The 14,555-nt window shown below is 41.3% G+C and overlaps 1 protein-coding gene across 3 annotated transcripts in view; it reads right to left on the bottom strand.

Annotated features, from left to right (window-relative positions):
- Positions 1-1,159: 1,159 nt before the first annotated feature.
- The window catches only part of LOC131371131 (protein unc-13 homolog A), a 61,292-nt gene continuing 47,896 nt past the window's right edge, over positions 1,160-14,555 (bottom strand). For 2 of the 3 annotated variants that reach the window (XM_058418915.1, XM_058418913.1), the window contains 10 exons: positions 14,419-14,507; positions 13,950-14,099; positions 12,776-12,899; positions 11,977-12,033; positions 11,779-11,859; positions 11,509-11,656; positions 9,592-9,648; positions 7,642-7,734; positions 7,396-7,555; positions 1,160-6,997 (listed from right to left, as the gene is read on the bottom strand). In XM_058418915.1, the coding sequence (XP_058274898.1) occupies positions 6,706-6,997; positions 7,396-7,555; positions 7,642-7,734; positions 9,592-9,648; positions 11,509-11,656; positions 11,779-11,859; positions 11,977-12,033; positions 12,776-12,899; positions 13,950-14,099; positions 14,419-14,507 (1,251 nt within the window). In that variant the 3' untranslated portion in view covers positions 1,160-6,705. The remainder of the gene's footprint in view (positions 6,998-7,395; positions 7,556-7,641; positions 7,735-9,591; positions 9,649-11,508; positions 11,657-11,778; positions 11,860-11,976; positions 12,034-12,775; positions 12,900-13,949; positions 14,100-14,418; positions 14,508-14,555) is intronic. The other variant, XM_058418914.1, reaches the window with a different exon arrangement.

Below are 14,555 nucleotides of genomic sequence, written 5' to 3' on the forward strand. Positions count from 1 at the left end.
TCTTTTGTCTGTTTCAATCAGAAACTCATGGAAGAGAAAGTCCCTGGACCACCTTTCTTTTCTTCCACATGTTGGAAATTGGGTTCAGTTGAATTTCTTTCTTTTTTTTTTGCAAGAAGCAGAAATAAATTTCAGTGTTTTCTTTCCTCCTGATTTTTGAAAGTGTTCTTTGTAAGCTTTTATTATTATTATTTTTTACATTTCCTGGATTTATCTGATGCTGTTTCTTACTATGTTGCTTTAAAAACATTGATACTTGGCGTTTAACATTTGAACCCTGTTGCTTTGTAAATCTATAAATCGCTGATTTTATCTATCAGCTGATTCAATAAAAGCTGAAGTGTTTGCAATCCCATTCCAGCTCCTAGAAACGGGGATCTTTTAACTGGAAAATGATTTAGAAACATAATTCAATAATCATGTAAATGTGCACAGTAGTAATACGACTCTCCATTGGAGTCACAGGGAATTTGTATTCTTGAACCAGTCACTTAGAGAACACGTTAGGTTCAAGTTAACATTATTTATATGCCTACTTGTTTAATCAGATTATACAGAATATGTAATAGATGTGATTTGCCCCCCCATCACAGACCCCACCTTGGGATCTACAGTCCAAGAAAGTTCCCATTCCTTCACTAGAAGAACAGCCAGTATTTTTTACACACAGTAACAGAAGGTAGATTTAGTGAGTCATTGTGTGGGGATAAACGTATTGTGTGATAATTCAACTAGAATTAATGTAAAACTATTGTGTGCCAATCCAGTAATTATGAAATATTTGTCATAGTTTGGCATAAAGACACAAATCAGAGGGTTTATGGAACTTTTGGGTGTAAAGAAAATATGATTTTAAGGAAAGCTAGTTATAATGTGAAGAGAATTTATATCAAATGTAAATTTAAAGAAGCAGTTGGTGAATCCTCACTCCAATGAAAACATTAACAATTTAGGTCCCGGTTGTGGGCGGAGCTAATTTCAGGGCCAGAAAAGTAAACAGTACACAGAACAGTTTTCTACAAAAAAAAGTTTACAAACTGCATCTTTAAAACATTGTTAAGGCTTGAGAGAGAGAGAGAGAGAGAGAGCGCATGCGCACAGTCATCTTCCTACAAGTAAATAATTCCACATGGTCTGATTGAGTGATCATATTTTAATAGGAAGCAATGCTGCAATAATCCACCACTGTTCTGATTAAGAAACTATCATAATGATCAAAAATAAAAATTAGAAACATCCCCGGTATAAAAACATCCTCTCATGCTTGTACACGCTACATTCATTTTTAATTTTTTTATTTTTGGACACGTTTATTCACAGGCTTATTTTTTTTTTTTGTTTTGTTTTGATAAAAATAAATACATTTGAAAATATGAACACCGAAATGAAAATATAAAGATAAATCCTTCGACAGTTGGCAGGATAAACACCAAAAAAAAGAAAAGAAAAAGAAAACAAAACAAAAACAAGAAGAAAGAAAGAAAGACACGTGCTGGCACAATAAACATTCGATTCCCCTTCATGCACTTAGTTTCTATTCACGACGTGGGCAGCACGTGGACGGCACGGCAGCAGGCATGCACGCATGCACATGGGGTAATCTTCATGCCTGTTTGTGCTTGGGCGGGTCTGTGAGTGCGAGTTTCTCCAGGGGTGTGTGTGTGTGTGTGTGTGTGTTTGGTGCGAGCCCTCATGGAGATGCGACTAGTTTTATCAAATGCCACAATACCTCAAATGTAGTCTATCATCCAGGATATATCAAGTGCCTGAAGCTTGATAAGTTTTGCACTGAAGGATCCTGTAACTAACAATCTCTCAGCAGATTACATTGACCAGGCATAACATTATGACCACCTGCCTAATATTGAAACAGCCCTGACCCGTCATGCACTTGTGTATTCTGACACCTTTCTATCAGAGCCAGCATTAACTTCTGTTGGATCGGATCACACGGTCCAGCCTTCGCTCCTCACGTGCATCAATGAGCCTTGGCCGCCCATGACCCTGTCGCCGGTTCATCACTGTTCCTTCCTTGGGCCACTTTTGATAGATACTGACCACTGCAGACCGGGAACACCCCACAAGAGCTGCAGTTTTGGAGATGCTCTGATCCAGTGGTCTAGCCATCACAATTTGTCCCTTCGTCAAACTCGCTCAAATCCTCATTTTTCCTGCTTCTAGCACATCGACTTTGAGGACAAAATGTTCACCTGCTGCCTAATATATCCCACCCACTAACAGGAGCCATGATGAGGAGATCATCAGTGTTATTCACTTCACCTGTCAGTGGTCATAATGTTATGCCTGATCGGTGTATGTTGTATGTAAACGAACGTGAAACAGAAAGCATAATCGTGTATATATCAGTTCTGTTGGATTCTTAGCTCATATTCAACATGCTAATGTCTACAAAACAATTTTCTGACAATGCTATCGTTGCTATAGTAACAACTTGCTCATACAATTAAAATATGATGCACAGTATCCAAGACTAGATCGGATGTTTAAAAATTGTGTTATTTAATAAAAAAATAAAGCATGTTACTGTGGATACAGTGAAGCTTTCTGTAAGGAGATGTTTATTTCCCATTAATGGGAGGAGCTTTGTAACGCTCAGTAAGCTTTCCTCCATGTGGAAGTCTTCAGAACAGAGACATGTTACACTGTATGGTTACTTGGTAGAATGGCAAACCATAATGTCTTATTCATTTTAAAAGAAAAATCGAGGCTGATGAGAGAGCGAGAAGTTACAGCTGCTACAAATTCACACCCACATGAGATCATCCATCTGAGTAGCCTCAGTAGCTTCCTTTAATGTTCAGGAACCTCAGCTTCAGTGCAAAACTAAAGCAAACTCCAGACGCCGGATAAATGCTGGCTGATTGACGCAAATTTGGAGTCATTTTAAACTAATTCTTTCAAGCGTGTGTGACTGTATCCGTTCCCGTGGACACGGTGCCGGTGTGAGAGCTGTGTTTTGTTTGGTTTGGACGTTCAAGCCCACTGTAATGTTATAAGAGACCTACTTCTACTGAACTCTTCGAACTCGACCCATTTTGTTATCTGCTTCCTGACAACAACAACAACAACAACGACAAAAAAATGTGCAAGCGATTTGTGCTGAAACACTCTGCCTTGTAAACATTTAATATTCTAGTCCGAAGCTGACCACTGTGACTGCGTTTAATTGCACTATGGTTTAACAGCAAACTTGGATGGCTATCGATCCATGACTGGCTGTCTTCCGTCGTATGAACACATACACAGCCCTCAAAGAGACAAGAACACTTCTGGAATTGATCGTTAAGTGAAAAGTGCAGGAAAGGTGCGAGCGATGCCCTTCGGTTTACTGCTAATAAACTCTTACATACCTGAAATGACGTGTGTGTCCTGTGCTTCACACTGTTCCTAAATACTCAACTAGTGTTGTGAAAACTAACATGGTGTACAGGCCTGCGCATCCTCCTGAATGGATGTCTATTTGGCATGTGTGTGTGTGTGTGTGTGTGTGTTTCAGGTTTCCTCTCCACACGGCTCTTAGTTTTAGTCTCGGCCTTCAGTATTGCTGTAGAATTAAGACAGACGAGTTTACACTAGATTACATTAAAACATGAGCAAAGCGCAGCCGAGTCCACATGCCACGGACATGCAGTCTGGTTCATCCGTGATCTGACCAGTATCTGACCATAGACGGTGCTTTTTTGGCAGAATCCTGGACTAAAGATCCAGCCACATTGAACACTACTGAGTAACACTTTTAGATATTAGATAAGCTGCAGTGCGAACCTCTGGGGTCGGATGTCACACTGTCGACGATCCGGCCTCCGGACTCGTATTAATGACTGAGAGAGGCAGAAGGAAGAGGCACTCACTCATTCATTACAAAAAAAACTGTTTCATTCACAGAAAGTCTGAAGAATCTTCATATAACAAAATAAAAATAGAATATAAAATGATCATTAAAGCTGGCTATGTAGCGCAAGCTAACCTAAGATTTAAGCGAAGACTAGGAATTGTTAATAATATGACCAGCTAGAGTACATGAGCTAATCTGACAGGATTTTGAAGTCATATTTTTAGCTAACCTGACAGGATTTCCAATGATGTTTTAAAGTTTTAGCTAGCTGTCAGTATGGCAGGAGTTTTGAAGCAATTTGAGAAAATGTTAACCATGCTAACTAGCAAGAATAAGCTAACCTTACAGGTTTTCTGAGAGGAAGTCAAATTCATAATGTTAATAGTCTTTAGCTAGCCAACGTGAGCTAACCTGACAGGATTTTAGTTCATATTTCTAGCTGTTCAATGAGAACTAACCTGACAAGAATTCCAAGCGGAAGAAATAATTTCCAGCTTAAAATGTATTGCCAGAGAAAATATTAAGCATCCATGTGACAGCCAGCTAGCCAAAATGAACTAAATTTTAAGACAGATTTTTAGCTAGCCAGTTAGCTAACTGACAGAGCTTCTAAGTCAGGAATTTTTAGGAAGTCTTAAAAGGAACTTTTAGCTAGCTGGGTGAAATAACTTGGCAGGATATCTGAGGCATTTTCATAAATGTTAAAAAATAATATTCATTGCTAAACCTGCTAGCTAGAAAATAACAACTAACCTGACAGGTTTTCTGAGAGGATTTTTTTAAAGTCATATTCATAATGTTGATAATCTTCATATGTGAGCCAGTTAGCCAGTGTGAGCTAACCTGACAGAATTTCTGACAGGTTTTTAAAGTTGTATTCATAATGTTATTAATCTGCTAGAGAGCAAAAATAAGTTAACTTGACAGGATTTCTGAGAGACTTTTTAAGTCATTCATAAATGTTCATTATCTGTACTGCTAATGCTAGCCAGCTAGCCAACATTAGCTAACCTGGCACATTTTTAAAGACATATTCAGAATCTTCATATTCATATATAGTTAGTCAACTAACATTAGACAGGATTTCCGAAAGGTTTTGAGATGATATTCATAAATATTCATAATACTCAGTGTTATGAGTGCTAGCTCGCCAAGCTAAGCTGACAGGATTTTTTAAGATTTCTAAGATATTGTTAATGATTTTAATGAATCAGCTTGGTAAAATAAATCAAGCTGATCATTTCTGAGAGACTTTTTGTCATATTTATAAAAGTTTATAATCCTAATTGCTAACACTAACAGCTAGCCACGAGCTAACCTAACAATTTCTGACAGGATTTTTAAGCCATATTTGGTTATCGTCATAATCCTCACTGCTAGCATACAAAGATGTACCCAGCGTTTTTTTTTTTTTTTTAGGCTGATGTCTCCCTCTATTGTCTCCGTTCACGTTTTGGTGTATGATAACAAGAAATCTGAATATTCTGTTATTAAAAGGCTGAGTGATATGACACCAGAGAGCACCGAGATGTTTTGATAAACTACGTATGCATTTCTGAGAGTATTGTGCGTATCACTGATATGAAGGAGGTTACTGATGGGTAAAAATCAATTTTTCCAAAAGTTTTTTGTTTTCATTGATCAGCGAGTTGTCATGCCCTTACTCTTCAGATAGCACTTTGTTTCGCAAGCCGATATATTGTGAAATGTCTTAAACTGTATCGCGATATTCTGATATTTTTGCCACATCAATCCCTTCTTCATTACTCTGAACATGAGGTGTATAACAGCGTACTCAGTCTTCACGACTCCAACTATCAGTTTTGGTTGTAGATTTCCCAGAACCATCGGACTCACAAAATCAAACAACCTAAAGCTCTATAACGCACAGCGGCCGAGGCGGACATGAGGAGAGAGTCACAGTGATAAAGTGGCTTGGCTTCATCATGCACAACGTAACAAGAGGACAGCAGAAACGGCACGTTCTGACCGGACCGGACGGACAGATAGAATAGAAACACGCGACTGAGACTGGACTTAAAAACATGCAACAGAGGCTTAAGTGCAAAGTCAAGTTTCCAAAACAACACGAAAATATTGAGCCCCATCATGTTTTGGATTTTTTTTTTTTTTACACTTGTCTGGTTATAAAACGTGAGTGGATGAGAGAGAGCACATGTAGCTCCTGTAAGCAGCAGTGCATTGTGGGTAGGCAGGGAGGAGCAGCATGCTGGTCTACACCTGTAAGAGTAGAGTACGGAGGATCGATGTGCCGACTCGAAGCCATGCGTGGATCGCTAACATATGGTTATAGTGCTGCCTTTTGCTCGCTGCACGACTGAGTGATGGCTAATGCTTCTTACAGTGACGTTTTTTTTTATGACAGAGGGTCGAAAAGCACGTAGGAAAATCTGTTTATGTGACACGTGTACCGTTAATCACATCATTGTTTGTTTATATAAGCTTTGAGGCATGCTTAAGTCTACTGTAGAGCTAGAATGCAAAAATCAGACTGGGCTTGAAATGGCCGTGTATGTGTCTATACTGTTGCGTTTTTCGGATGTCACAGCGGAGTTCCCTTTACAAAAAAAAGGCAAAGATGAAAGAGCGACGCCTCTGACATCATTATTTGCTTGAATCAGGTTTGATTGCTTTAGTGCTTAAGCAGAGATTTATGTTACGCCACTGGTGAGGCACAACAGCGTTTCTCTATCTCACATTAGTCTTTATACAAGTCAGTGTTTACTCAACAACTCTCCTGTTCACTTGGTGCATGTTGATGTGTGTGTATGTGTGCATCTTTTTCATTCCTGTGCATGTGTCCGGCGTGGACACGGATCTTCACGCTCCTAACTCCCGCGGCCCTCCTCGGCCGAGCGCTGGTCCGATTTGAGCTTGACGAACTCTTTGGCCACATCATCGTTGTTGCGCTGTGAGAGGATTCGCAGCACGGTGAGACCTGTCTCGTCCATGTGCACACGTTTGCCCAGCGGTAACCAGAAGGCTCCGCCGCCTCGCAGCACCAGGTCTTTTAGCTGCAGCACGGCCATGCCGACTGTGCGGTCCTCTCGTGCAAAGCAGTAGTCCTTCACACACACCTGCAGCTCGTAGTTCTCGGGACCCAGCTCGCTACCCAGGACGCTACGGAAAGACGGACAAAGAAAGGGTTTAAGATATGTTCTGTTTAAGATATGTTCATGTTCACCATGTGTCTAAATTACCCAATAATAACTGAATGTGAATGTATACAGGGTGTATTCCTGCCTCGGGCTCAGTGTTCCTGGTATAAAGCTCCAGATTCACTGTGACCCTGACAGGATAAAGTGCTTGAGATGAATGAATGAATGAATTAAAAGACCAAAAGCTGACTATATGCAATCCAAAAGGAAACGTATGCCATCACTTTGCAAATAAGACTATGCCAACTTTAATGTGGCTTTCCATCATTTTTATCTACAATAGGATTTAGAAAATAATAATATTCATATGAACTGCATCAATCTCTATTTTAACACACACACACACACACACACACATACAATTGGAAGGACTCTGCAAACTTCGGGGACCAGCTGTTGTTCTTGGACTTGGTGGCGAACTTCCTCTTCTTGTCGCTGAGGTGAGGTCCAATGATGTAGACCTCCACGAAGGGCCGGAATATGCCCTGAGTCTGCCAGCGCAGGTCGTTGGCTGCCACCACTGACAATTAAACACACAACGTCAGCGAGTGTGGGAGTAAAAAAAAAGCATCGTTCACAGATAATAAACGTGGGGACAGTTTCAACCTTTAACGTTGATTTTGTGTCCGCCATTGTTAGGGTCGCTGAGGAGCTCCACGGTCATGCACACCTCTCCTACAGCGTCCTCCACACCCGAGGCTGAAAGGTCAATGGTCAGAGAAATAAATGTAGCTTGTGCCACCTACTTTCCTGCCAGACAGCCCATGCACATGCTAATGTCATCCATCAAGCCCTTATTTACTCAATGAGAATACAGAAAGTAAAACACTTTCTTTCTGTTTCTTGAGCTTCATGCTGGCTGCATGTGACAACTCATGCAGAATCTGGAGTTATACAATAAAAATGTGCTTGTGCTTGCCATAATTTCATGAAAAACTGTGCTACAGAAATGTCACAGATAATTAATCACTTTATTCGGATAATTATTCCTCAAACATATATTCAGGAAAATGTGGGGAACCTCAGAATGAACCAGGAGAAAGGAAACTGTGCAAAGCTAGAAGCCCAGGAGCTGGAAACCTCACTGGAAAATCCAAAATGCTGAAAGTGACAGGTATTGTTTTTATTACATCATAAAATACAAGCGCCAATCATGTGCTGGTATGCAAATGCAGATACACTGGTTTAGCAGGAGCTGATGTTGGAGTTGGGTTTGTTGAAAATTTTAAGAGCTCCTTCTTTGCTGTTTTGTTTTGGTATGTGGAAGTGCCATATTAAACACTTTATTAATAAAGAAACGAAGTGACATGCATGGTCCTGAAGACAAATTTGAGCATGCTGCCATAAATTGTGCATAGTAGAACATCCTGAAAAGAAATTCCAACCAAATCTGCAACATTATGACAAAATTATGCAAGAAATTGTTGCAGTCAGGCCAGGGTAAAATCCAGAACTTGTATGTTGTGTTTGTTTTATGAATGTAATCACAACACAGCTGCATATCTTCCTCTCTCAGCCTTCAGCTTTCTAAGTTCTCTCTAGAATCTAAATATAAAACATGAACTGATAATAAAATGAATCTGTTCTGGGTTTGAATCCACCAGATGGTGCTGTAGCCCTTTACTCGTGACCTCGTGCCGCGTCTCAGAGCCTGAATGTGATGCCAGCAGATGCACTCGCTCACACTCGAGATACTCGTCACAACCACTACTAATTTTTAGGGACTTTCTCTGGTCATCTTGATGAATTGTATTGGACGGCAAAGCTGACACTTCACTTCCACCTGCTGATTAAAGTGCTGTAATCCCGCTAAAGAAAATCCGCAGCCATAAAACAGTGACGTGAAGCTTCGGCGTTAGCAGTTACCGCTCGAGATCAGCACAATTCTTCTCCTGCGTTAATGGAAATGGAAAGTGAGGAGTCCACGTATGCCAGGCTTTATTCTAATCTCAACACCTGCTCTTTATTAGAGCTCATTCACACCGAATACATGAGGCACGTCTACATTTTCCTCTAAGACATTTGCAGTGCTGTTCAGGGACAGCGGTACAGCTTTATGAGAAAAGGGCCACTTTTCCTGTAATGCTTAAAACTACCACTAGACCTGTGAAGATCACATTGTTTAAAAGATACACTGATCAGGCATAACATTATGACCTTACCAGTTCCAGATTATACTCTTGGGGCAGAAAAGATGGTTAAATAGTTCTCTAATAAAGAAACCCTTGATTGTAGGGTTAAGATAAGATAACACAAGACAAGACAAGATAAGATAAGACAAGATAAGATCCCACAGCAGGGTTCAACAGAGAGACAAAACATGTGAAAGAAATGAAGACCTCTAGTATCTCCTCTGTAGTAGGTGTGTTAATAGCGAGCAGGTTTACTCATCCTCCACACCCACCGATTCCCAGTTACTCATCATAACCTCACATGCGGCTGTAAATATGCAAACTGGTCATACACTGTTTGCATATAGGAATACGAATATTTATTTATAAAATCATGCCCATGCAGGGAGCAGCTCTCTGTGCTCAGAGACCCGGACACACGTACCCTTCTCTGGGTACACATCCTCAGTCGGAGTGCACCTCACCCCTTTACCTCCATGAACTAGCAGAGCAGAGAGAGGGAGGGAGGGAGGGAGAGAGAGAGAGGGAGAGAGGGAGGGAGGGAGAGAAAGGGAGAGACAGGGAGACAGAAAGAGGGAGAGAGAGAGAATTTCAGGGGTAGAGGCAGTCAAAGAGAGAGAAAGAGAGATTATGTGAGAGGTAGAGGCAGACAAAGACAGAGAAAGAAAGATAAAAAGAGAGAGGGTAAGAGAGCGAGAGAGAGAGAGAGAGAGAGAGAGAGATAATGTGAAAGAGAGATAATGTGAGAGGTAAAGGCAGACAAAGAGAGAGAGATGGAGAGAGAGAGACAGGGAGACAGAGAGAGAGAGAGAAAGTGAGAGAGAAATAATGTAAGAGGTAAAGGCAGACAAAGAGAGAGAGAGAGAGAGAGAGAGAGAGAGAGATAATGTGAGAGGTAGAGGCAGACAAAGAAAGAGAGAGGGAGAGAGAGAGATTGAGAGATTGAGAGGGAGAGGGCCAGGGAGAGGGAGAGAGAGATAATGTGAGAGGTAGAGGCAGACAAAGAGAGAGAGAGAGAGAGAGAGAGAGTAAGAGAGGGAAAGAGAGAGAGAGGGAGAGAGAGATAATGTGAGAGGTAGAGGCAGACAAAGAGAGAGAGAGAGAGAGAGAGAGAGAGTAAGAGAGGGAAAGAGAGAGAGAGGGAGAGAGAGAGACATTGAGAACAAACACTAATGGAAACACATTAACATCTGAATAACATGTTGACATTTGAACAGAAAAGATGTTGACAGCGATACAAAAGCCAGACAGTTTGCAATGAACATACAGTGAAAGACAAAGTGAGCAGATTACACAAATACAGAGAGAGACGGAGAGACGGATAAAAGATAAAGGCACAAAGAGAATGAGAAAGGGAGTCTGGTTATATGGCAGACTATAACCAGGAATAGAGTGGAACCAAAAAAAAGGGGAGTGTTTATATGAGCTTTATGACGGAAAGCGTTTCTAAAAGAATTTACAGCGTGAGTGAATTAATTTCATCTAGTAGATGCTCAGATGCTCAGTGATGATGTCATTTTAAATGGAATGAAAAAGTAGGAAATATTAAGAAATTGGAAATGGAACGAAAAAAGAAAAGGGATTCAGTGCTAGGGATTTTTTGTGTTGTGTGTGTGTGTATGTCCAGTGTTGTGTCTCTAAATCCACCTGAACAGGAAACATCCCTGTTATCCTCATAAGGGTGGGATATTGAACAAGTGTGTGTGTATGTATGTATGTGTGTGTGTGTGTGTGTGTGTGTGTGTGTGTCCAGTGTTGTGTCTCTAAATCCACCTGAACAGGAAACATCCCTGTTATCCTCATAAGGGTGGGATATTGAACAAGTGTGTGTGTATGTGTGTGTGTATGTGTGTGTGTGTGTCCAGTGTTGTGTCTCTAAATCCACCTGAACAGGAAACATCCCTGTTATCCTCATAAGGGTGGGATATTGAACAAGTGTGTGTGTGTGTATGTATGTATGTGTGTGTGTGTGTGTGTGTGTGTGTGTTTGTCCAGTGTTGTGTCTCTAAATCCACCTGAACAGGAAACATCCCTGTTATCCTCATAAGGGTGGGATATTGAACAAGTGTGTGTGTGTATGTATGTATGTGTGTGTGTGTGTGTGTGTGTGTGTTTGTCCAGTGTTGTGTCTCTAAATCCACCTGAACAGGAAACATCCCTGTTATCCTCATAAGGGTGGGATATTGAACAAGTGTGTGTGTGTGTGTATGTATGTGTGTGTGTGTGTGTGTTTGTCCAGTGTTGTGTCTCTAAATCCACCTGAACAGGAAACATCCCTGTTATCCTCATAAGGGTGGGATATTGAACAAGTGTGTGTGTGTGTGTGTGTACAGTGCTGTACCCTGATTGTGCTGTGACTGGACGAATTTGCGGATGAGTTTGTCCGTGGCTTGTGTGTAGAGTGATAGAGCGTAGCGCAGAGACTGCAGGTCCGGGCTTTTCTCCAAAAATGTCTTCTTCAGGCCCACGCCACCAGCATGGAAGTATTGCTGTTACACACACACACACACACACACACACACACAATCTTCATTACATTACCTCTGTGTAAGTGCGTGATCTGAGTGTAGGTGTAGAGTTGCTGTGTGTGTGTGTGTGTGTGTTTTCTTACCTTTATAGTATCCAGTGCCAGCTCAATAACTGCACACTGTTTTGGACTGAGTGCTTTGGCTTCCTCTCGCACCATGTGCTCCTAAAAACCAAATCGTTAACGACCTGATCAACAGCTGCTTCCTGAATCCAGGTGTTTCAGAATAAAGGTTTTCTATCACACGATTGTTAATTATTTGCACTGTTTCTGTGTGTCTACCTTTAGCTTGGACAGCTGACCCAGCTCTTTAGCAGCGTTGAAGATGAGCTGTGTGCCCTGAAACAAAGATGACTAGGTTATCACATCACTAACCAACACATCCCAACCCTCTCTCTCTCTCTCTCTCTCTCACACACACACACACACACACACCTGACACTCTCATTCATCCTAATCTCAATCATTAATTCTAAATTTCATTAGATTAGAAATCCATCTCCTCTTTTAGTGATTAAATCCAGGAGGCAGCACAAACTGTTTTCCGGCTTCTTATTTCCCGTTGATTCATATTTGTGTTCCTCGTCTAGGAACAGTGCAACATTATCTCTGTAACAGTTTGTGCTCAGCAGGACGGAGCTCGATACTAGCAGGAAGGTAGTAGTTCTCTGTACAGGTTGTTAATCCAAAAACCTGTATCCATTTCCTGTCACATGACACTAATTTTCTGTTTTCTGGAGGTTACGAGGTCACTAGTGATTCAAAAACTATTGTTAATTGTTAAAGAAATACCTACAAATCGAAATAGGTACAAATAAAGATGTTAAAATTGTGTAAGTGAAGCCTCAAGCGATAATTCTGTGATAATAGTGTTTAACGGTTGATAGCTTGCACTACTTCATCTCCACTCCTGGTAAACGGCATCAAAAGCGAGACGAAATCCTTCGATACGGTATGAGTCACTTGCCAAGAGATTATTAACTTAACACTTAACACTTGCCAACAATTATTACTGTATATTTATAACCGTATTGCTTCCACTGTCGGCTGGAAATGTGCTCTTAGCTTAGGAGACACTCACGGTTTGGTCAGTGAGTGGAGGAAGTACGATGGTTTTCTCCATGGTGTTCATGACCAGCTTCCACAGCTCCTTGAGGACTCGCTTCAGCACCGTCTTCTCACAGATCTTCGCAAATAATGTCAAACTAAAGAGGGAGAAGAAGAGAAACAAAAGAGAGTTCAATCCGGCTGCATTTCTTAGTAAAAACACATAGAGAAGAAAATTCCAGTACCAGTGCATTTCCAGTATTCCAGTACCAGAAAATTCCAGTATTCCAGTACCAGTGCATTTCTCTCGAAATTTAATCAGAAGCATTCCCTACAATACACAGCGCTTATAGAACAATCAATACAATAAAAATACAAGAATTTTTTGCAAATTTGCTGTCTCTTCGAAGAGAAGTGGTGACTTAAGCTTAAGATGGGCCACTGATCAGAAGCTTCGAGCTACCACTGTTGGACAAGGCCCTTAACCCTCCCTGCTCCAGGGGCAGTGTATCATGGAGCTGTACCCTGACCCCTGGCTTCCTAACAAGCTGGGATATGGGAAAATGGGACGGCGGTGGCTGGGTGGTTGATTGGAAGATCTGGGTTTAAACCCCAGCACTGCCAAGCTGCCACCAAGTCCCCCGACAGCATCATGACTGACCCTGCTCTCTGACCCCAACCCTCCAAGGTGGGGATATGCAAAGAAAGAATTTCACTGAGCAGTAATGAATATGTGACAAATAATGCCTATATAACTTACCATATCTATATATGTGGTTAAGGCGGTGACTACTTATTGGAAGGTTGTGAGTTCGAATCCCAGGTCCACCATGCTGCCACTGCTGGACTCCTGAGCAAGGCCCTTAACCCTCAATTGCTCAATTGTATAAAATGAGATTAATTATAAGGGCGTCTACCAAATGCTAAATGTAAATATATCTATTTAATAACAAACCACTAAGATGAGCTGTGTGAGGTTTCCTCCATGATACAAAACCACTAGCTACACCATCATATGGATTGATGGAGCGGGATCTTGAACTGGAGGATGAGTTGGGACCAGACTTTATGAAGGTCATGTTTCAGGAGCCACTTTTCCCACCACACTGCGTAATTTATTGTGCTTTATAGCCTCACGACTAGCTAATAAACTACGAGCTTCATGCTGATGCACAACAAAGTCTCTGGGAATGAAGTGTGTGTCTCACTTGCTGTCCAGGAAGTCCATGATGGGCTGAAGCACGTTGTCAGCGTCCTGTGTGAGGCTGCCGTTTCCGTTTGTGGGAACGTTAGCACCCTTTACCTGGCTCAGGATGTCGCCCATCTGTTTCACACTCTGCTCGATGTGAGGCTGGAAACTAAAACACACACAGAAAACGTCACGCTGACTTACACACAGCAAAATTGGGAAATTTTAATTTCACTTTTAAACAAAAAATGCAGTAATTTCTACGATACAGTGCTTCAAAATGATACAAGAAAAATATGAGCTGCTACCGTACAAAGTGCAAAAGTTTGTACACCCATATAAATTATGTTTCTAGCAAACGTTTAATGTGTTAGGTTTCACAGATGCTAGATATGTACAGATGCTTTTATAAATTCTATTCAAAATATTCGTCAACACATCAGACAATTTTGAGGAAGAAGCCGAACAGCGTCTTTTGGCTAACCCACCTGACGGCGAAGATCCTGCTCAGGTCGTCCATCACGTTGTTCAGTTTGACCTGCAGCTCCTTCAGGAAGTCACTGGCCTCCACGTTCAGCTGCAGAGCAAATCACACACGGATGAATCCCTGACCGCCGCCATTAAC

Source organism: Hemibagrus wyckioides, linkage group LG20 (genome assembly GCF_019097595.1).
Source record: "Hemibagrus wyckioides isolate EC202008001 linkage group LG20, SWU_Hwy_1.0, whole genome shotgun sequence".
In the NCBI taxonomy this organism is placed as follows: Eukaryota; Metazoa; Chordata; class Actinopteri; order Siluriformes; family Bagridae; genus Hemibagrus; species Hemibagrus wyckioides.